Source organism: Aedes aegypti, chromosome 2, assembly GCF_002204515.2.
Source record: "Aedes aegypti strain LVP_AGWG chromosome 2, AaegL5.0 Primary Assembly, whole genome shotgun sequence".
Taxonomy (NCBI): domain Eukaryota; kingdom Metazoa; phylum Arthropoda; class Insecta; order Diptera; family Culicidae; genus Aedes; species Aedes aegypti.
The window spans coordinates 421,158,120-421,180,660 of record NC_035108.1 but is presented as its reverse complement, the minus strand read 5'-3'; the positions used below and the strand labels follow the sequence as shown (position 1 = coordinate 421,180,660).

General features: G+C 36.6%; 2 protein-coding genes across 2 annotated transcripts in view; both read left to right on the top strand.

The window, feature by feature from the left end:
• Window positions 1-22,541, top strand: part of LOC5579502 (AF4/FMR2 family member 4) — a 238,298-nt gene that overhangs the window by 146,687 nt on the left and 69,070 nt on the right. The gene's annotated exons all lie outside the window — the stretch shown is intronic.
• LOC5568797 (kelch-like protein 10) lies at window positions 9,711-21,878 on the top strand. Its single transcript, XM_021847478.1, is given in 3 exon segments — window positions 9,711-11,085; window positions 19,377-20,162; window positions 20,220-21,878. Coding segments are annotated over 3 exon segments (2,085 nt in total). The 5' UTR covers window positions 9,711-10,035; the 3' UTR covers window positions 20,469-21,878.

The window sequence follows — 22,541 nt, the reverse complement described above, 5'->3', positions numbered from 1 at the left end:
GGTAGGAAATGTTTTTAGAACATCAATTTTGTTTAAAATAAAAACTAGTCAACGTTAAAAGTAGTTTTTCTCCATTTTTTCTTCATTAGATTAATAAGTTTTCTTGACGTTAGTACACGTGATTCGTGAATTTGAGGGGTCTATTTTGTAAATCGAGCAGATTCATATGACTTGGCTGAAGTCTCTGTCGATCAAAGTAAGCATACATATTTCAGATGGCACCCGTTGACTCTCTTATAATCATAGAGTGACGACTGTCGGAAAACTCGAGTGACAGAGCCGTGTTGAGAGAATTTTTCGGTCCACAGTGACTCCAGTCGATTCATTTTGATCAACTCGACTTATAAAATAGACCCCTTTGTTTTGCCCCTCAATTTTTCCCTTTATGTGACTGGATTACTATGGCATTACCATCTGAAAAGTGCATGCTCGACATTGACTACAGATTTTGCATAGTCATTCACTCCCTTTTAGTGTTTTATGTCTGAACTAGTTATCCTTTATAAGAGAGCTGACATCCTTTATAAGTCGAGCAGAAGCTGACATTTATATCAAAGTCGAGCAGCGATAGCTGTCAAAGCGTGAGTCAAATGAACATGCGTTACGTTTGTTTTGAACTTCAAATCTGCTTCAAATTATTTCGGTAAAAGTTGTTTTGCATGAAGCAAAATATATGAAATATTTTCCTTTTTAAATTTTTATCAATGCGATTTTTGGTTGTTGATTTTTTCTGCTTTTTATTAGTTTGGAGATGTAGCTCAAATATTTATAACGAAACAAAATATACTTTTAAGCAATGAGGAAGTCATGTCCGTGTTACAATATTGTTCTCGACGCCGATCAAACTCAGCACTGCTGGTCTGTTGCCAAATCATTCCATTTTACTTCCGCTTCGACATTCGACTTCCGCTCATCTCTCTATAAATGATCACTAGTCTGAACATACTACGAATATTGTATGATCTCCATTTGGACGTTAATTATACTTTCTGGCACCCTCTTAATGATGGCACTTTTGATAGAAAGTTTGACCTGATTTAACATAAGTATGAGCTTTTGTTAAATAGTAGTTTTAGGTTTAAATAATTTCATGTTAAGCTAATCCGTACACTTCATTCTGTTCTGACCAGGGTTCTGAATTTTCTTATCTATGATGCGAAATCTACGATTTTTCGCACGTAAGGAAAATGCTTTTTTCGCTTCCTCACGTGAATATCATTTATCGCTCACACTAATTTTCCCTGGAGCTACGATGGAGGATAACCGAAAATCACTCCACTCTGGGGATAATTTCTTTTCACTCCATCATATTTTCGCTCATCAACTGCTCCCGAGAATTATCACTATGTGGATAAACAAAAACTAGTGCCAGCGACGGGATTCGAACCTAGAACATTGCTAAAAACAACCGCGATGCGTGCACGCCAACCATGCTACCACACCAATTTGACGAAAGTAGTGGCTAATTTGGTGCATATAAGCAACTGTTGATCGTGGCGATGGATACAGGAAAAGTTCTCCATGGATCGGAGAAAGAGAAAACAAACTTCTCACAGCTGCGGAAATGTGCAATTATCTATTTTCGCTTTGTTTTATGGACGGATAAAATCGCAAGGCAGCTTATCGCTGAAAATTGCTGTGAGGGTTAAATCCATTATCGTGAGAGTGAGTGAGAATTCGGAAGCCTGGTTCTGACACATGGAAAACGTATTGTTCTGAAAAGCTTTCGATCCGAATTGAAAAAAAAAGGTTACAAAATAATAATATTTCGGAACGAATAATGGACTTTGCCTAGAAAAAAAAGAGATTGAAATTTAGTAACGCCGATTCACGCCACCGTCGCCGCTGAAAATGAATTAGATAGCACAATACGCATCACGGCAGTATGATTTTAATATGTAGGGAACTTAACGTATTTTCGGCAGTCTAAGCCGATGCTGCGCTTCTTTGGAAATTTTCTGTAATCTAAGTAAACAAATTGCGTATTTTTGTGTATTTATATAAAAAAATACTGTTAATTTAGTGTTATAGTTTTGATTGCCGATAATAGTCGAATGATGCCAAAGCCTTTATTTGCCCTATAACAGCAATGCTTCCAGAAGAGCCTATTTGAAAAAGAACAGCATATTTTAAAAAGAAGGGAAAACTACCACAGCGGAAGACATCGTTTCGCCATTTAACTGAATTCCGAAAACAGCTAAAACATAAAATTAACTCTGCAAGATTGAGAAATTGTAAAGGAAGAAAACAAGTGAGAAGTTCTATACTAGATCTTAATTTTACATCATAAAAGTAACAAGAAGAATTCTATGTTTAGGAGAAATGAAATGTTTTGATCAAAATTTATTCCTCTCATAGGAGGAGAAAGAGTAGCTTCAATCAATTAGTAGTATTATTAGTAACGCTGTTGCTCATTCAAAATATTCTGTTTTTCATTAGATTCAACAGTGTCTTAAACTGCAAAATAGATTATCATAAAACTAGTTTTTGTCACTGACACCCGTGCTTGTAACTAACTTGTTTTTTTAGGAATATCATCAGAAATTTATTTAGGTATTTGCTCAAATATTCAAATGTTACTCCGGATATTTTAAAAGGAGTTCATTTGATGATTATTTCCCCAGGAATTTCTCTACGAATTTTCCTAGGGAGTTTCTTTCAGCATTTTATTTAGGATACCTCAAGAGTTCAACCTCGATTTAAGAACAGAAATGGAATTTCTCTAAAGATTATTTCAGAAATTATATTAAATTCTTAAAAAAATCTTCGACAAATTTTTGAAGAAATTCATAATACCTCTAAGATTTTATCCAGTGATTCATTCATCGATTTCCATAGGATGTCGTCCAAGATTCCCGGTCAAAACGTCTTTTAAAATCCAATCTATAACTACTCCAAAAATTTCTAGGGATTTAAAATTGTCTTTTAAGATGTGTATAAAATTTCAACTAAAGGTTTCTCTAAAGATACCTTAAGCAATTGCTCCATAGATTCCTACTTCTGTAGAAAAAATCCTCTAGTGATGCTTTGAGATTTTCTCAAGTAAGCCTTGAAAGTTTTTTTGAGGAATTCTTCCAGAAATGTCTCCAGGGAAATGCCAAGATTTTTTTCTGAAAAATAAATCCGTCAGGTATTCCTAAACAAAATCCTAGAGTAACCTCTGAAAAGGGTACGTTTTAGAGCCCCCCTAAATGAACAAGGATCTCTGAAACAACTCCTGTACTCTTGAGGAAGTTTTAGAAGATTTCCTAAATAATTTGCTAAGATAAACGAAAAAAAAATCAATCGAAACTCGGGATAGCATTCCGCCGGATTTTCTGAGTTTTTCGAAAAATATTGCATAGAAGCTCTATATAAATTTGTGGAATGATCGAAGAAATTATATGAAAAAATACAATGTATACTGGTATGAAAAGATGAATAAACTTTTGACGGTTGCATGGGATTTTTTTGAGAAACTTTTTTAAGAAATGTTTGGTAAAACTGCAATAGTAATACTTGGATAAAATGCTGGGAAAATTCCTAGAAAAAAACGAGATTTGTTCGAAGACCCCTCAAAGAATTTTGGTTTGAGGGAGGAAGCGGAGAAATTCTTGCAGGGTTTCTTGAAAAATTTAATGAAAAACTAAGGCTATTCTGGTTTTAGACACTAGCATAATCCTTTTTTATTTTAAGAAATTCTGTTTGAATCTGGAGGATATTCTAGCATAGTTTTGAAAAAATATCAAAATAATACCTGAGGACATTACTTGAGGTAGCTATGGAGTTCTCAAGGATTTCTTGGAGCAAATTTTGGAGAAATTTTTTTGAAAAGCGCTGACAGAATTTCTGGGAGAATCTTTAGTAAAATTTCTGTAGAGATCAATGTGGAAGACCCTTAAAGTATTCTAAATAAAATCACGATGATAATTCCTGAAGCTTCTCCTTGGGAAATCTGAGACGAAATTCTTGAAGAGCTTGTTATACCCGTTATAGTCTCTGAAAGTTTCTTTAACCCTGTACAATTTTGCATAAGGATTCAATACAAGCAGAATTTTTCCCTTATTCTGATTATATTGAATAAGGGTATGGAGGAGAAGGAGAAACCATTTGGTATAAATAGATACTCTAGAGACATTCGATTAAAAGTAGACTTTTTAGAGACTTGCATAAAAATAGCGACCAAGATTTTAAAAAGAAACCTACTGCCAGTATCTCTTACTGCCAGAACTTTTAGGGGTCATTTGCAAACCATATCACACTTAACTAGGCATGATAATACAATGTATTCCATCCTCCATAAGAATAAGTATGACGTTGATCGAGTTTGTATTGATGATGAGACAGTTGACAGACTATACTTGAATGATTTACTTTATTTTTCAAGCTTTTTGCTGATCTTGTTTCTTTTTTTTTGTTGAATCGTGGGTAGGACAATCCTTTGACTGTCCTACCCAGGTGTTTTCATGCGTAGTACATGTCCTACCTGTCCTACCCACTTCCCGCGCCACTGTACATATCTAATCTAATGTTTGAAAAAATATCTTCGACAATTCCTTCATAAATTTGTGCAGTTTTCGACTTGAAGTCCCTACTAAACTTTTTCAATAATTACTTTCATAGTTTCATAAGGTATAGTTTTTGTATCTGCTCGTAGACCAACATTTGAAAATGTAAAAGAATCGCGATATCGACAGAAACTCGTTAAGTATCATGTGTTGCACCCATTATTGTCTTTGATTTGCGTAAATATACCGTGAAATTCAAAACTGTAACATTGGTTTTCTCCGTTTATGAGTTTCGTTACATGCATTGTTTTCAAATGTTAGTCCAAATTTATGATGTTCATATTACTGCACGGGTTGTTGAATTAATGTGCATTGATACATCTTAACCCTCTAACATCCAAATTTTTATTTTTGATCTAAATATCATTTTTCGTTATCTCAAATTTTCGTTTTGGGCGATGACTTACTTTTAGTCGTGAATGTATGAGTTTTGATTTTTGATTTCTATAATTTTCATTTTTGAACATCCTATCCTCTATTATTTTTCTTGAAGACTGTTCTGGTTACTATTTTTTTGTCAATAAATAATATTTATGTTTTCTGAAACGAAAAAAAAACAGTTTTCAAATTATTTTAATACCACTTAACTGTGGTTCTCTTCTTCTTCTGTGATGTTTGATTGTAGAAAAATATGAAAGGTACGATATTTTGTATTACACGTGAACCTCAAGGCATTTTTAGGTCATATTTTTTCAAATATTTTTCAAAAAAACAAAAAAGGTTTCAAAAGCCCAAAAAATCCTTGTACTGCCGTTCTACGCATATTTTTCCGGCGATCTATAAGGTTTACATATAAAATAGGACAAGTAGGCGTAGAATGACAATATTTGCATGTTATAAACTAAGGCTTTTGCCAAAAATAAAAACATTTTGATTTCCGAGCTATGAAAAAAACCCTGAATTCCAAAGTGTACCCCATCTAAAGGCGGGATAAAATATTAGAGGAATAAAAAGTCTTCAAAAAAAAAAAAAAAAAATTTAAAATGCACAAAAAGTTTCCTTGCAAAATATATTGTAATGTCACCAAAATTAGACTTCTTTCAATGTCAGAAGCACAACAGCCCTAATGCTGCATTATTTCCTGAGTAAACAGCAGTGGAATTGTAGAACATTCTGTGAGACACTCATTCCTGGTTGTTGTCGACTGGAATGTACTTGATTTTCAAATCTTCCGAAGAACCGTTTCAACCTTAAATCTATTCAACAAGTCATATATTCAGCTGTGCCGTTAATTTCCTAGTTTAAATGAATTAGGCATCATCCCTCTTTAGCCAAGGTCTGCTCCTCAGCAACCACTTCAGCCAGCCACTTCCAGCTTTGACGCATGCCAAGGAAGCAATAAAGTCCATAATCATGCAAAACACTACCATCCTATGCGTAAAATACCTCCAAATATGTGCGTTCGGGAGAGCAGCAGAACATGCTTTGTCGAATGTGTGAGCTTGGGCTTCGTTTTTATTACTATCTTAAATGATGCCATTCGGTGGGTGTTATCAACCGGTAGCAACTCCCAACACGGCGCCCAATAACGTCTTCATTGAGAGTTGCGCGCTTTGTTTGCGTTGCCCCACGACCCCGAACCCGAGGTTATATGTATGCGGTCGTATAATGATGTGAAGAAAAATATAACATAAGCCGAGACGAACTAGATGCTTACGGCAACATAATCGCACCAATATTGCGCAATTTCAGCTTGGAAAACATAGTCTGCCCGTGGTTCAGTGGTCGTAGATCGCGTGCGCTGGAGACACAGTTTTGCAGGGGAGTTGCTCGACTTTTTGGCTCAGATGAGACAATCTGGAGATGTATGCTCACACTTGGTTGAAGACAATACAGGTGATGCTTTGAAATTTATGAGCCTATTGTTGCTGATTTTTTCACTTCTCGGTTTTGAAGATGGAAGTATTGCGTGAATTTCCTGGGAAATACCGGTGTAGTTACTCATATATCTCTTCCTCGTTTGTCAAGAACAAAGTGTCTGAAAAACATAACATCTCTATCGTTCCTTTATTAGAATCATTTTAAACATTACATTCATTTCTTATATATACTTAGTCACTCACCTTCAGTATTGGCGTTATGCACTTTTGCAGCACGTTGTTTGCTCAATATATACATTTAGTAGTCCACAGCTACCAAATACCTTCGGTAACTTTTTCTGCAGTGCTCCAAATGATGTTTCATCGTCTCGCGAGCAAAATCGCCAGGAGGCACTGGGGCGGGTAGGCGGTCCTCATTTGAACACCCTCGTTTAGCAATTGCGACATGTGAGACTGACTAGGCCCAACCTATATGTATGCAAAATTTAAAGAAAGAAAAAATTGCACCCGCCACGGTAGTAAAAATTCAATAAGACCAAAATGACATTATGAAAATGGATACGTTCGGTTGGCTCGCGCACTCGGTAGGACTTCTACTACGGCAGACGTACGACTGAAAGTGATAGTAGATTAACATATGTAATTACAATAATTTCATTATGCACTCTGTGGTCGTCGTATGCCGGGCGCGACGACGGCATCGCTAATTGTCAACTGGTTTTCTAACCGCACCGCAAAGCCGGGAGAAAATTTTCCGTTTGAAAGCAAACAAGCCGTTTCGGATGGGTGTTGTGTACGGTTTTGCTCTCGATTGAATAAGTGAATGCCATCTATAATGACGATAATTGGACTGAATGTGAACTTTAAGTGAAATTCAAAGGATTAGGAAGTCTTTGAACGCTCTTTTTATGAATATTGAAATAAATTATCTGTTTTAGATGTGGTCGGCGTGAAGTCAGAGGGGACCAAGTACAAAACTTGGAAAAATTGGATTATTCTTTCATTAGATGCGAAATTACCTAAACTCCATTTCACTTTGATCAGATTTGATGACTGTTGTAAATTGCGAGAGATATGTAATACATTTACTTTGGATGATCAATAAAATCGATAAAAGTATGCAGTCAGAGTGGACCAAGTACTTATTACCATAATAGCGAAAATGATCATCGCGCCGAGAAATGCGATGAATTGAAAAACATTTTTAGAGAATTGTCAGATGTTTTGACATTTAATGATTCTTCTACTCATCTTTTAATATAAATTCATGAATATTACTTAATTCGATGTATTTGGTTTTGGTTTTTGGCCATTTAACATATCTGGATAGGTGGTCAGAAATTACAACAAGTTCTGTGCAGACAGAGCGGACCAAGTGTTAAAAAGCAATAAACTGATTGATTATTGCCTTTTTTGAGTCAATTTCAAAGTCCGATAGAAGTTCATGGTAGTTCTATGGTTTATGTATGGCATGTCCTAGAACTCGCTTATTGGACTAGTATATTTTGGTCGGTACTCAAGATTTTCACTTGGTCCACTCTGATCCTGCAAAACCTTATTTTTCAAGCTATCAAAATGTCACTGATTTCGGGATTGACGATATGGATTATATAAGAATTTACGATACTAGTGTCGAAGGGTCTTGATAATCTGTTTATCTTAGAAATATGCACCCAGTTTGACCATGCAAGCATTAAATGATTGTTATTTTCCTAGAAATTGTTCAGTCAGAGTGAACCAACTTACTGAACGGTGGTCTTTAGTTCAGTCAGAGTGGACCAAGCGCACATAGTCCATCAAAAAATCTTTCTATCAGAGGTTTGGATTATGATTTTTTATGATTATCACTTCACATCATATTGTTTGGAAGTAACACAAAGATGTGTAGAAATATTGAACCAAAATTTAAACGAGATCAAAAATTACAGAGCGTAAGGCTTAAACCCCATTTTTCTCAAAACATGAAAAATGTCACTTGGTCCACTCTGACTTAACGCCGACCATGTATACTACTTTGGATTAATTTATGTTCATACAGTATTTTCAGCTAAAAATTATCTACTTTTTCAATAATTTGCGCAATAATTGAATTTTGCGCATGTTTTGATTTTCATTCAGGATGACCTTTGTTTGAATCTAAGATTTTATTAAGAGATAAAAAAATAAATAAATACATGAGTCGTAGATCGTATCCTTCCTTCAAATTTTTATCTTATTTATGGGTTTATAATTTAATTGACAATGACTTCTTTTTATGTTAAATACATCAGAGCCTAATAATACTAACAAGTTTACGTTTTGTTTCTTTCTAGGTAAGCGACAATTTTTCCATTCGCTATTTGAATATACACGTAAGTTTTAATTAGAAGCCAGAGCACAACATATGTCCAATATCATAAAATCTAATTTATTCGTGCACAGTTATTTTTTCCTAACAACAATGCCGACGCCGGTATTGTTTGTTATAATAATGAGAACATCAGTACTTACATATTGAAGAAGCTACTGATCCTGAGTAGCGTATGTTGGTTCCCTGTGTAAGTACAGCTGTTCTGTCAATAACGGAGTAGCAACTGCGGGCGGTCAATCATGCTCATGCTCATGCTCATGCAGTTATCTTTTCCTAACAACATTGGTATAAAATAGTTATATCAATTGGATAGGCATTAAGCAGATAAAGCAATCATCATTGATGAAACAATTAAAAACTAATTACTTGGAGATGAAATATTTACCCTTTGCTCAACTTTGTTAGGGCTCTTAAGGAGATCGAAACCCTTTACCCTCAACCAACACCATATCTCAGCAAGCAGCATGCGATCAATCTCGATTCTGATGCTAATTAGAGTGATAATTACGGTGCTCCGTCCGCGTACTGTGATCTTGAAGAAAACAACCTTCGGACGCTTTCGAAAGTGCTCTATCCGTCCATAACCACAAAAATGTAACTTGTAGCCACTAATTAACAGCGTGGTCGCTACAAATGCATTGCTTGTAGCAGCTAATGACACAACCGACGTTGTCGGCGATGCTGCTGCTGTACATTAATTCCAGAGAGCTTCAAGTTCATTAGAATTTGTTGTGTCTGATTTTTGAGAGACTGAGCGACGTGGAGTTCCTCGCTTTCTGACTCGTTCAAATCATAGGTCACAATGTTATCTTCTGGCGTTCAAATGCTGCCACAGTGGCGCACCTACATGAATAGGTCGGAAATTAAAACCTAAGAAATGTTCCAAATCGATTGTTAATGTTAAATTACTAACTTCACTTGATGTACTATGTTACGTCGATGAAAATAAATAGAAATTGGAAATTTTAATTTTATTTGTCGTTTACTCTGTCTATACTTTTTTAACTCAGATAAAAATGTTGATATAAAAATGTAAAAGTACAACTTTGGCTTGACATCATTCAATAGTATAGAAATCTATGAGAATATTGAAAAGCAATTTTACAAGCCATTTTTTGCGATTTTGTCTAGCTATGTACTGCTGCGCTCTGCTGAAAATCAGCCACCGTAAAACTGTTGCATCATGTCAAAACGGTAGGTTTTCGAGTCACGTGAGGCGTGAGATTTATGGGGTGTGAATCGGAGGTGGACTGCTGTTCCGGTCCGATGGAAATGCGCTTTTTGCCTTGACCTACAACGCACGCAGTCCTAGTAGTCCATGAAAGAGTTCCGTCGAACTTTTTGTTGTCGACTTGACATTTCACACATACAGTTGAACCTAGATTGTATAATTTATTTCGTAACAATACACTTTTGGAACGTCCTTCTGGACCAAAAGCGACAAGCGCTCAAGACCCAGTGCAAAACAGTTTCGACTTCTTATTTCTCACGACCCAACACCCTCTTGGCCTCACCAACCACCCGGAAAATGCTAAATTGCCAAATGGAGGATGATTTGCAGCAGGAGAGCAGCAGGGCATCCCTTCCCCGCCGGTGCATCAGTTACGTGGCGATGAAGGCACTAGACGAGATGCGACTCAGCAATACGCTGTGCGACGCCACAATCACCCAGGATGATTCCACATTTCCGGTTCATCGGGCCATTCTAGGGTCATGCAGCGACTACTTCCGGACACTGTTCACCACATCGCTGCCCAGCGAAAAGGATCACATTTCGATCGGTGGAATCCGGGCGATGATCATGGAGAGGATCATCCAGTACGCCTACCTTCGGGAGCTGGATATATCAGAGGAAGATATGTTCGAGATGTACGCCGCGGCAGACTTTTTAGGGATGCCCAGTTTGCAGGAACGATGTATCCAGTACATAAAAAGCGTCCTGCGAACGGAAAACTGTGTACTGGTAATGCTTTACGGGCGACAGCGGCACTGTCCACCGCTGTACGATTTTGCAAGGAAATATGTGCTGAAGAACTTCCAAGAAGTCTCCCGGCAGTGTTCGGATTTGATGAAGGTGAACTTGGAGGATATCTATGGGTTGCTAAGCGATGAGTTCCTAAACGTCAAAGACGAAGAACCGGTGTGGGAATGCTGTGTCCGGTGGATAGACGCTGATGCACCGAACAGAATCAAGCACATTGCAAGGTTATTGCGGGCGGTACGGTTGGGGCTGTTGAAGACACAGTACTTCTTGGAGAAGGTTAAGGAACATCCGTTCGTGCTGGGGAATGAAGAAACGAAGCCAATCATCATTGAAACGTTGACCTTTTTGTATGATCTAGATATGGTGAATTCGAAGCATTGTAAGGTAAAAAAAATAGTTTCCTATTCACTTGGAGTGTGTTGTACGACATTAGCCAGAATGAACTATTCCCCAGAAAGACCATTTGTCAGAAAAAAATATCATGCTTCATATAGCAATATTTGGGCGTATCAATTATGCAAATTATTATGCTTTTAGGTATGCGATATGAAATTAATAGGTCTCTTTTTAGAATTATTATGCTTTTAGGTATGCGATATGAAATTAATAGGTCTCTTTTTAGAGATGTAAGTAATGAAAGGCTCTAACTAAAAAGTCTACATTTTCAATGGATATTCTCCCAAGTCTCATAACAAATAGGTATCTAAAATTTGTTTTTCCTTTATCATTCTGCTGTGAATCTTGTGTAAATTCTGAAAGTATTTTTCCTACGAGATTATTTTGTAGTTTCTCCAGAAATTCTTTCCAGTGGCAATTTCCCAAACTTAAATACGGTTATTCAGCGAATAGAAATTCTTGATTTTCAGTTACGAATTCAAATGTGATAAGTATAGAATAGGGGCGGATGCACGTGCAAATTTTCAACAAGGCCAAGCCGAGGGTCGTGGGTTGGAATTCCACCAGTTGAGAATCGTTTCGTAACGGAAGTTTTCTCGGTTTCCTAAGGCTTAGAGCACGCCTGCCTACCCAAGGAACTTATAGCCCGCTAATTCGACTTTTTGGACTTTTAGGGCTTTTGTAAGACCAATGTTGGGCATGTCGGCTCTATAATAACTATATATTAGCAAGCAGCGCGAATTTTAGTGCCATTTGCTTACTTCGGCAACCTTTTTTGGCATAAATGGTTGTTGTATTCGCAAGAAGGGTCCGATATGAGTAATTTTTACCTGAAACGTAAACATAATATTATACCTAACTCATCTATGTTTAAAATTCCGAATTTGTACCAAATCTTTTGTTAGCGATACAAAAAAAAATCAGTCCGGCCTGCGGGCCGCATGATTTTTTCGACTTAATTGTGTTGGTAACGTAAAATAGAAGATTTTTATATCGCTATTAACGAGATTTTTAACCTTTGGCTAGGTCATATCGGGACCAACGGCTTTGCTTCCCTTCGGAAGGAAGTCGCCACAAGAATATAAATGTCAAGTGACTATCTCGTGGATCGAGATTCCATCTCAGGTCTTCGGCTTAAGAGGCGTGTGTTCTTACCACTACACCAGGTCCGTCCCCATAAAATAGAAGATAAATTTTATGTTTACCTAATGGATTAGATAGGTATACAACAGAGCTTTCATTTGAGGTATACAGATTTCATATCGGTCTATGACTACAGATGCACCTCAGACGAGACTCGCGAAGACGGTCTTCTTTTTCTGTGATTGCTGAGTTTTTTTCTTATTCCACTTTGTGCATACCAATTATGCGCATGCTGTTCAAATCCTCACATGAACCTCTCAGCAAAAAATGATTAAGTTTGCATAACATCGAATCATAAATAGCCATTTGAGTGAAATTTCATGCCAGCAAACGTAGCAGACATTAGAAATAATTAATCTTCTGCTTAGATTTATCAGCAACTTTGGAAAAAACTGCTCCTTCGACTGAGGTTTTTAATAACAGTTTACTTTGAACACAATACTTTTCACTTTTTCAGCCATAAAAACGGTGGGCTGCATTTGACGTTTCGTGAGAGGGGAATCTGGGCTGCATATGACGTTGATATTTTTCCTCTTCGCGAGTCTCTCTCAGAGATGCACCAGTCATTTATGTATGTAGAGTTGGGCAGGTTTGCCATAGAGTATCTTCATACCAGCCGCACGATATACACATGCAGAAATGATCCGTTGGTAAAGAAAGCTCTCAGTTAATAACTGTGGAAGTTCTCATAAGAACTTTAAGCTGAGAAGCAGGATCTATCTCAAATGAAACGTAACGCCAGAAAGAAAAAGAAGAAGTGGAGAATTGCTAAAAAACACCAAATACAAACATTGTCTGTTGGTTTTTAGTTCTAAATATGCAGAAATTGCAGTTTTTAGTTGCCTCGAAGAAGTAAAACCTCAGGTTACAGTTGACCACTGATTCCTTTACGGATTATTTAAAGAAATGCATCGAGGAATTTCCTGATTTTTATTCAGGAATTCCAATTATCTTTTAAGATACCTCCAGCAATTCTCCCAGTACTTCTTCAATAGCTTTTTCATAGCATGAATGATGAATTTCCACAGGGATCAGTACAAAAATTATCTTAAAGATTCTCCCAGAATTTTTCAATTCATGTTCCAAATATTCTATAATGTTGCTGGAAAAACCATATCACTTGTTTTTCCTAGAGTTGCGTTTATGATTTATTTGAGGAAATACTAGAAGAATTTTTCGAAGAGTTTCTACGGAGATTTTTTTTCTGTGATTCTTCCAGCTATTTTAATAGCGATTCCTTCAAGAATGATTTTTCCCAGGAATTGCTCCATGAATTCCTCGTTAATCTACGTTTTATGCGAAATTTTCCATGAGTTTTTCAGCAAATTCGACCAGGAATTCCTCATAACATTCCTCCAGGATTTTCCAACTGAGATTTCTCTAAAGATTTCTTCAGCATTTTGTTTGGGATCACTCATATAGTCTGTTGCGAAGTTTATTTCGGATTTCACACCAGAAAATCTTGCAGGGTGATTCTTTAATGATTTTTTTAATGCAGTCAACTCTTCCTTTTTCCGATATTTCCCCTTACTCAATGTAAATCGCGTTCTTTAATCTCTCTGTAAGTCGATACCTCTCAAATTCGATGCTTTATGTTTCAATTATCTGATTATTCTATAAAAAAAATTAAATTTTTTCACGTTTAAATTTCTATTTCGAATGTACTTAATAAGTTTTGTCAAAATATTGAAAAGTAAAAAAAAATAAAAGTTTGGTTTCTGTATCTCGATACCTCCCTAACTCGATGGTCCTTCTAATAATGAGTTAGGTTGAGTTTAAGATATCTTTCTAGGGAAGATTCAAATATGACGTCCATCGTTTTTCGGGATTTCTAGACCCCCCTCCCCCCCTCTGTCACGCTTTTTCCAATACATTATACATGTTCTGTCACACTTTTATAGACCCCCCCCCCCCTCCCCCAAATGATGGACGTCATTTTTGGATTACCCCTATAGAGATTCATCCGAGACTTCCTCAAAGTTGCTTGCAATCTCACCTGTAAGAGTATATCCTGTATTTTACCAGGAGTTTCATCAGTGATTATTTTATGAATCTGCAGGACTGGGCCCAGACTTCCAATAATTTCTGGGAAATTCTTGTAGAATTTGCTGTAAAAATTTCTGGTTAATTTTTCTGAGGACTTCTTTGGAAATTTTTCTAGAAGAATGCGTTGAAGAATCCCTGAAGCAAATTTGTTAGGAATCTCTAAAGTATTTTACTCATAGAAATTTCTGATTGAAATCTCAAAGACATTCTGAACGAAAATTTTACAAAAAATCCTCAGAATTCCCTGGAGCAATCTCTACAGTAATATCTACAGATATACTTAGAGAAAGTACATCCTTGATGATGTTTTAGGCAAATTTCTTTCTAAAGTTTTATCGGTTCTATCAGTCTTGTAGCAGCTAAAACGACTTTTGCTTCTACTTCTCCGACGTTTCGGCGTATATTTCGTCTTCTTCAAGGGTTTCTACAATTATAAATGAGTGTGATGATTTACAAAGTACAAGATTTAAAATTGATACAAATTTTCGAGAAAAAATGGTGGTTTTTGTTGTGTGATTTAAAGAGGCAGCGTTTTGTTGGTGGCTTGCCCGCCTCAAGACTGATAGTGCCGATAAAACGTCAGAAAGAAATTAGTCATCACAGTCGAAAGCATTCATCAAATTATTTTAGGCAAATATCTTGGAGGAAATCATATAATGATTCCTGGGAGGTCTGATTACTTCCTTGAGCACTTTGTTGGAAAATTCCTGAACGAAACGTTGAAAAAATTTCTCTCTCTCTCTTCTCAAAGTAACCATGGAAATATTCTGAACTAAAATCTATGAAAATCCCGTTTTGTGACCCATTTCTGTCCATATATATGTATGAAAAAAAAATCACCGATAGAATATTTTAAAACCTTTCGTTTATGAAAATATGGTCGGAATACTGATCTGTAGCGACAAAAAATCCGATATACATTCGAATTTTATAATCAGTTGGTTCAGATATAGCGTGCGGTTGTCAGGTTCTCTAGATTTGTGCCCTTGTACCTTAACACTGCTCCAAAAATTATTCTATTGAAACCTGATGAAACTTATTTTTCAAAAATATTCAGGTGATAATCTAATGAATTGTCCCTGAGATATACTGGGTACATTGAAGAAATTTTTCAAAGTATTCGTTTGGGATTATTGTTTTCATGCGTTACCTCATGAATTTGTACAGAAACTACACCCAACATTTCTATAAAGTAATTTCAATTTTTTAGGAATGACTTCAATTAGGGTAGGTGTACCAGTTATGGACATAGTGGTTCCCTATTTCGCCATACGTGATTACTTTAATGTCTTAAAATTTTGAAAACTTTTGTGTGTTGTAGTAGTTAGATTTAAGATGTATCTTGATGTTGAAACATTCAAAAAGATTTAAAATATGAAAGTTAACAAAATTTCCCATATAGCCAAATAGGGAACCACTATGGCCATAACTGGTACACTTTCCCTACTTCAACTTCTTGTTACATTCTTTCGGGGTTTTCTTCAGAAATACATAGAAATATTCCTTTAAAATTAGCTCCTTATGTTTTATTGGGATTCTGTCTTGAATACCTCAATAAGCTCTTGAAAGGATCCCTTCACAATTATATTTTGTTGAAACTTTCTTATTCTTAATGGAGTTTGGCTTAGTAGTCATAAAAAATCTTTAGATAGTTTCAGAATTCCTGTCAAAACTGTCTTAGAGATTCCTCCAAAAATACCTTTTTCACTCATTTCACTTCTGAAATTTTTGCGAAATTACTAAGATTGTTGAATGATTCTAACAGGAATCATCTCACGATATTTTTCCATAATTCGACCAGGAATTTCACTGAGATCTTTTTCAAGCCTTTTATCGAATGTCGTCTATGAATATCTATTAGAGCACAAAAAAAAACTGAAACTAAAGATAGTTTCTAAAAATATTACTTTTTTGTTTTTTACAGGAGAATTGGAGGTTGTAAACGCGGTTCATAAGCAAATATTAACACGTAAAAATTTGAAAAACATTTTAAAAAATATGACCCGATTTTGTCAGGTACATGCAAAAAAGACTAAAGTGAGAAAGTGGATTTTGTCAGGTACCTGCAAAAAAGACTAAAGTGAGAAAGTGGTAATACAGACCTCCCCTTTACTCGATATTTCGTATCTAGATGTCGAGTTCTGGGGAGTTTTTTTAGTGACACTTTACACCAGAAGCTGCATTCGTAGAAAAGTAATTTATTTATTTACAAATTCACACATGACATACACATAACATTTTACATCTTTCTGTACAATCCTGTATCGTGTAGATCGGTGGTCCGCGGACCCCTAGGGGCCGTGAAGACATTACAGGTGGTCCGCGAAGCCCTTTTTTAAAAGTGTTTTATGAGTACTGGTATTCCTTACCTGTTTTTTTTTGCAAGAATTCATAGTTAGTGGAGTCTTATCTCAATATTAGAAAAACGACTTTTTAATTACTGATAATATAATTATAATGAAATTCTGTTCATATGAGGCTTTAAGCTTAACTTTTAGTGCAAGCCGGAAAACAAAATGAATATCGTTCCTATAAACGTAAATCCTTGGTTGTTGGCTCTCTCAGTTCGCAGATCAAGAACGCTTTAACCCTCTAATACCCAAATTTTTGTTTTGGATCTAAATATAATTTTTCGTTATCTAAAATCATTCTAAACACGGTTTGGGCAATGATTTATTTTTCTTCGCAAATTTATGAATTTTGGTTTTTGATTTTTATTATTTTTATTTTTGAACATCCCTATCCTTTTCAATTTTTTCTTGAAGCCTCTTCTGGTTACTGATTTTTGACAATAATAAAAATTAGTGTTTTTACTATACTTTTGAAAACATGATTTTTTCAATTTTTTTCTGGAACATTTTTTATTTTCCATGTAACTTACGGAAAAACAGATTTGAAATCTTTTCAATACCATCAGGCTCTTCTTCTGTGATAGGTTGATCGTAGAAAAATATAAAAGGTACGATTTTTTTATAATACACGTTAAATGAATCCCAGGCATTTGAAGGTTATATAAGAATACAATTTTTCAAACAATTTTCAATAATACAAAAAAGTTTAAAACATCATAAAAAACTTTTCTTATATGCATGATATGAGTCAAGGTTTAAGACAAAAATAAAATCATTTTAATTTCCGATCTACGAAAAAATACACAAAATTCCAAAGTGTACCCCGTCTAAAGGCGGGTATTAGAGGGTTCATTTATTTTGCCCGAAGTTTCGGCCATCTGTTGCGGCCTTTTTCAAGGGAAAAATGGTCAATCGTTTTGTCCTTACCTGTCCAATTTTTCCTTGAAAATGGCCGCAACAAATGGCCAACACGTCGGGTAAAATACATTAAAACGTTTACATATTAAGACTGAGATGGCTGACAACCAAGAATTTACGTTTCAACTTCCAGTCGCAACCCCAAACAAATAGATATACGTAAACAAATCCTGGCATATTCTAGGGCTAATTCTTGACATATTTCATCAGCTTCTTTGTGAGATCATCGAAAAGTTTCTCAGCGAATTACTGACGGAACTGGAAAAATATTTTTGAAGTATGCAACTGTTTCCACTCAAACCATTGCCAAAATCTTCTTGAATCTATCAGCAGGATCTTTATTGAGATTTTCTAAAGATATTCATCCCACTTTAAATGAAAATACAGATTAGGCTACGGGGAATCGAACTCCCGACCTACCGATCAGGAAACTGGCTTGCTACCACTGAGCTAGCTATCACTGCTTGTTAGTGGTGTGCAAAAACTGAAACAAAAAGACCTCATGCCTGCCAGAGCGGATGTCAAACAATCCACAGAAGCACGGTGAAAATATTGCTGTCACCGAACTGTTCGTCAGTATTTCACAGGGTTACAGTAAATTTGTTTGCTTTCACAATTTTCTTGGTGAAATAGTAGATTTCACGAATTTTGTCGCTAATATAGAAAATTTAACAGGAAAATTGGTAATATTTTAAGAGCTTTTTTTGGTTTCTAAAAAGCTCAAAGAAAAGTTATTTAGAATATTCAAAAAAGCTTGCAGAGGTTGAATCCTAACATATTTTCAATAAATTTATTCACGAGAACTTCGCGGATTCTGTTGCAACATTTGGTGCACCCGAAGAAATTATTCAAAAAGTGAAAAAATACGACGTTTCTCGAAAAAATCTTCATTCTAGGTACCTCTGGACATATATTTCAAAAAATATGGAAGTATTTTTTTTTAATCTAACTGGTTTGTTGTAGGATTTTTTAAGATGCTTCAAAAGGTTTTTATCGGATTGTTGGAAAGATGTTTGATAGACTTGCCAGCTTTTAGCGGACTCCGATTTAACTTGGAAGAATTCTTCCACTATCTGTGTTTCTGTAGAGGATATCTGTTGATTCATGAATAATCTTTGAAAAGTGTGCATGACCCTTTGTTTAGAGATCATCAACTTTGGGGGTCCGCGGAAAGTTTGTAAAACTTTGAAAGGGGTAGCAGCTTCAAAAAGGTTGAGAACCGCTGGTGTAGATACTTTAATAATGTTTCATTATTTTCCTTGGTATTATTCAAAACTTCATTTGGGCTAAGTGAGATATCGAGTTCTGGGGAGTTGATTGTATTTGTAAATGGAGACGGCATGAATTGGATTTATCTTAATATAAGTATTGAAAATTTATATAAATTCATCACTCTTCAGTCTGCATTGATAACAATGAAATCGTGTTTGTATGTCACGAGTTGACTTGAGAAAGGCTCAATGGATATGAATACTTCTTTCACTCATGCATTCATCTAAGACTTCGACGTGTTCATATGACTGAAAAGATCAGGAAATTCTCTAGAATACTGGGAAAAAGGGGAGAAAGTTAACCTGTCAATTGGTATGGGAATTACATGTCGTTTTTCAATATCCTACTTGATGGCAATACGAAGTTTGCCGTGACCACTAGTTTTCCATAAAATTGTTGGTCAATGTTAAAACATAATGTCAAAAAATGATCCTGGGAAATGGTTTTCTGGTAGACGGAGCTTTTTGGCAAACCAATATGGTTCATTCTTGAAAAATCATTTTGGCAAATGTCGTATAACCATAGAATGTATAGTTAACGATTCTTTAGTAGATCAAAACTCCCGCTTTGGCATTACCGAGGCTTCCCTACGATGTCATTTTCACATTTGGTGGTTGGAGCGAAGGTCTTCCCCAGTCGACCATAGAAACGTACGATACCCGAGCTGATCGGTGGATAAAGATAGATGCTGATAACCGGACGGAAGCTCGAGCTTACTACGGAGCTGCTGTTATTGGAAACACGGTATACTGTATAGGGGGATACGATGGAGTGGAACACTTCAACACGTGTCGGAAGTTTGATGCGGTCAGTAAAGTGTGGACCGTGATAGCGCCTATGCATATCCGAAGGTGTTATGTGAGTGTCGTGGAATTGGATGGACTCATCTATGCTATGGGAGGATACGATGGTCATAACCGGCAGAACACTGCCGAGTGCTATAATCCGCGGACCAATCAGTGGACCATGATAGCTCCGATGCACCAGCTTCGTTCGGACGCCGACGCTTGCACATTAGATGGGAAGATCTACATTACCGGAGGATTCAATGGGCAGGAATGCATGAACTCCGCTGAAGTGTACGATCCCAAAGAAAACACCTGGACCGTACTGCCGAACATGTTGAACAGACGCTCCGGAGTATCCTGTATTTCTCACAGAGGCATAGTGCACGTAATCGGTGGCTTTAACGGCCTTATCCGGATGAACAGTTGCGAGAGGTTCGACCCAATAACTCGACGTTGGCAGAGCTTCAAGGAAATGTACCACCAGCGTAGCAATTTTGGATTGGAAGTTATCGACGATATGATCTTCGCCATCGGAGGCTACGATGGGGTTTGTTTCATATGTTCCTTGTAAATTTCTACGTAATATACTTTCTTCCCTTTATAGGTTAGTGCAATTTCGCATACGGAGTGTTACGTTTCCGAGTCAAACGAATGGTTAGAAGCTACGGACCTCAATCAGATGCGCTCCGCATTCAAAGCGGTTATCATATCCGGGTTGCCGAACGTTCGAGACTACATCCACAAGGATCGGGAAAATCTGTTGGCCGATCGGCGCCAAAAGCTACTCAGTTCGGAGATGGAAGGCGATGATATAGATGCGGAATCTACCAGCACCATCAACGATGTCGATTGAAGACACGCGTCTTGACGGGTGGTCTAAATTGTGAACATGTGTAAACCAAATTGAACCAAGCAAAATTAAACGACTGATGGCTTTCAGTTCGAGTAACACAATACATAATCGTGTGTAAGCGTCTGCCTACGTTTCGCATGACGGATTTTAGTACCGTTTCTGTTGCAATTCCCACCTAAATTGTGATGATAATAACAATCACAGCGACGCGACACGCGGTGGCGGCGATGTCTGTAGTGTTGTTATGTAATTCGGCTTTTGTTTTGAGTCAACTTTGTCTTCGTTTATTGTTTTGTACGTTTCGAAACGTGCCGCTACTGATACACAATCTGCTGTAATAGGAACGAGTTGTTTGATCGAGGAAGGAAAACGAAATTTCCACTATTAATTAGTACCTAATAGCAATTTAATTTCTTGCTAGACCCCACGAGAATGCAGTGTTGCTGTTATTAGGATGAGTAAACGGCACGGCAGCTATGCACTTCACTTTTGCCGTGTTCCTCTGTTTAGCGGCTTCGTTTTTCCTGTATCCATAAATAAAGCTCTATTAGCATCACTTTTTAAATCAACCGCTCGCTGGCAAGATCTTAACAACTAGAAAAGTTTGGAAATTATGCGGCAGATAAACAAACGTTGATCGTTGTTAAAAGTATTGTTTTAAAATCGGCATCTGCCCAGTGTAATCGAATCAATACCACAAAACATACGAAATGCGGCGGTGGTGGAGTGCACAAGCTGTTCTAATGGTTCCCATGTTTGATGAAATTGCTGCTCAGTACGTGTAATGAATATTCAACGGGGTAGAAAAAAATATCAGAGTTAGTTGTTTATGTTGCTGTTGCTGGGTGCTTTTTACATTGTATGAAGAAAAAGTACTGGTTCTGGTCGTATTATAACTTGTTTCCGATGACGATTATCTCTGTCCGCGGAGATCATCAGCGGTATTTGGCTTCTCTATTGAAGTAGGGTTCGCCATGCCACATTTGCTGTTCATCCATTATAAAATTTTAAATTACATGATTAGACTTGTAATCAACATAATTTATGGGATGTGCGAGTAGTTTATGTATAGGGTAATGATTTGAATATGTATATCCGAGCCTGATGTAGCATCATTTCCGTAAAAGGGAATCAAATTTCTATCTACATTATTATGGAAACATAAATGTAAGCTTGTTCTAGAACGTAAAAGGAAACATATATTTTTCATAGTTGAATTTCATTTTTGTGAAATGATTCCTTACTAGAAACATGTTTAGCTGAACTGATTGTTTGCTGGGTGTCCGTTCATCAAGGAGTTCCGGGAGAAGCGGGAAAATCCGGGCATTCCAATTGATCGGGGAATACCCAGGAAATTGTATAAAACACTGGAAAAAAGTACTATAAGTGAAACTGAACACTTTAGCCAGTGTACATACTTAGAATAAATCGCAGTATTCTGTGAAATAAATCACCGAATTTGAACGGTAAACAACGAAAGTAGGGGAGGACGGGGCAAGATGGCCACCCGGGCAAGATAGGCACCCCTCAATTTTGAGACTGATTAAATTAATGTCAATACAATATTGTGATACACCATTGACTTGAGGTTTATCCAATTACAATCCTTGAAAAAAGTTATTACAAATATTATGGATCTGAAAACATGAGTAAATTCCCTCCCCTTGGTTATGCGACCTTGCCGCGATGGGAGGGCATAATCCATTAGCCCATATGATGGAAACCAAAGGCGTAACCTGTAGTGGTGGTATCACATTTTGGCATTTTTTGCTTAAAGCCGCGTCATAATTCATATGGCATATACGCAATAATATCTCGGATGTGATCCTACGGACATTCTGCGTCATTGATAGAATTGATGCCCATTTCAAATAATTAATCTATTCGAAGTGGAAATTAATACTATTGGTGACGTTCAGTTTGCCTTTTGCTAACCAGAATGATCCGTAGCCATACTTACTATTAGCTAGCTAGATACATCGTTATCATATACGACGTAGGGAATACTTAGGAACTCTTAGGAAAATGACTAGTAGATTCACTGAGTAGAAATAAGTGGCGACAATCTTATTT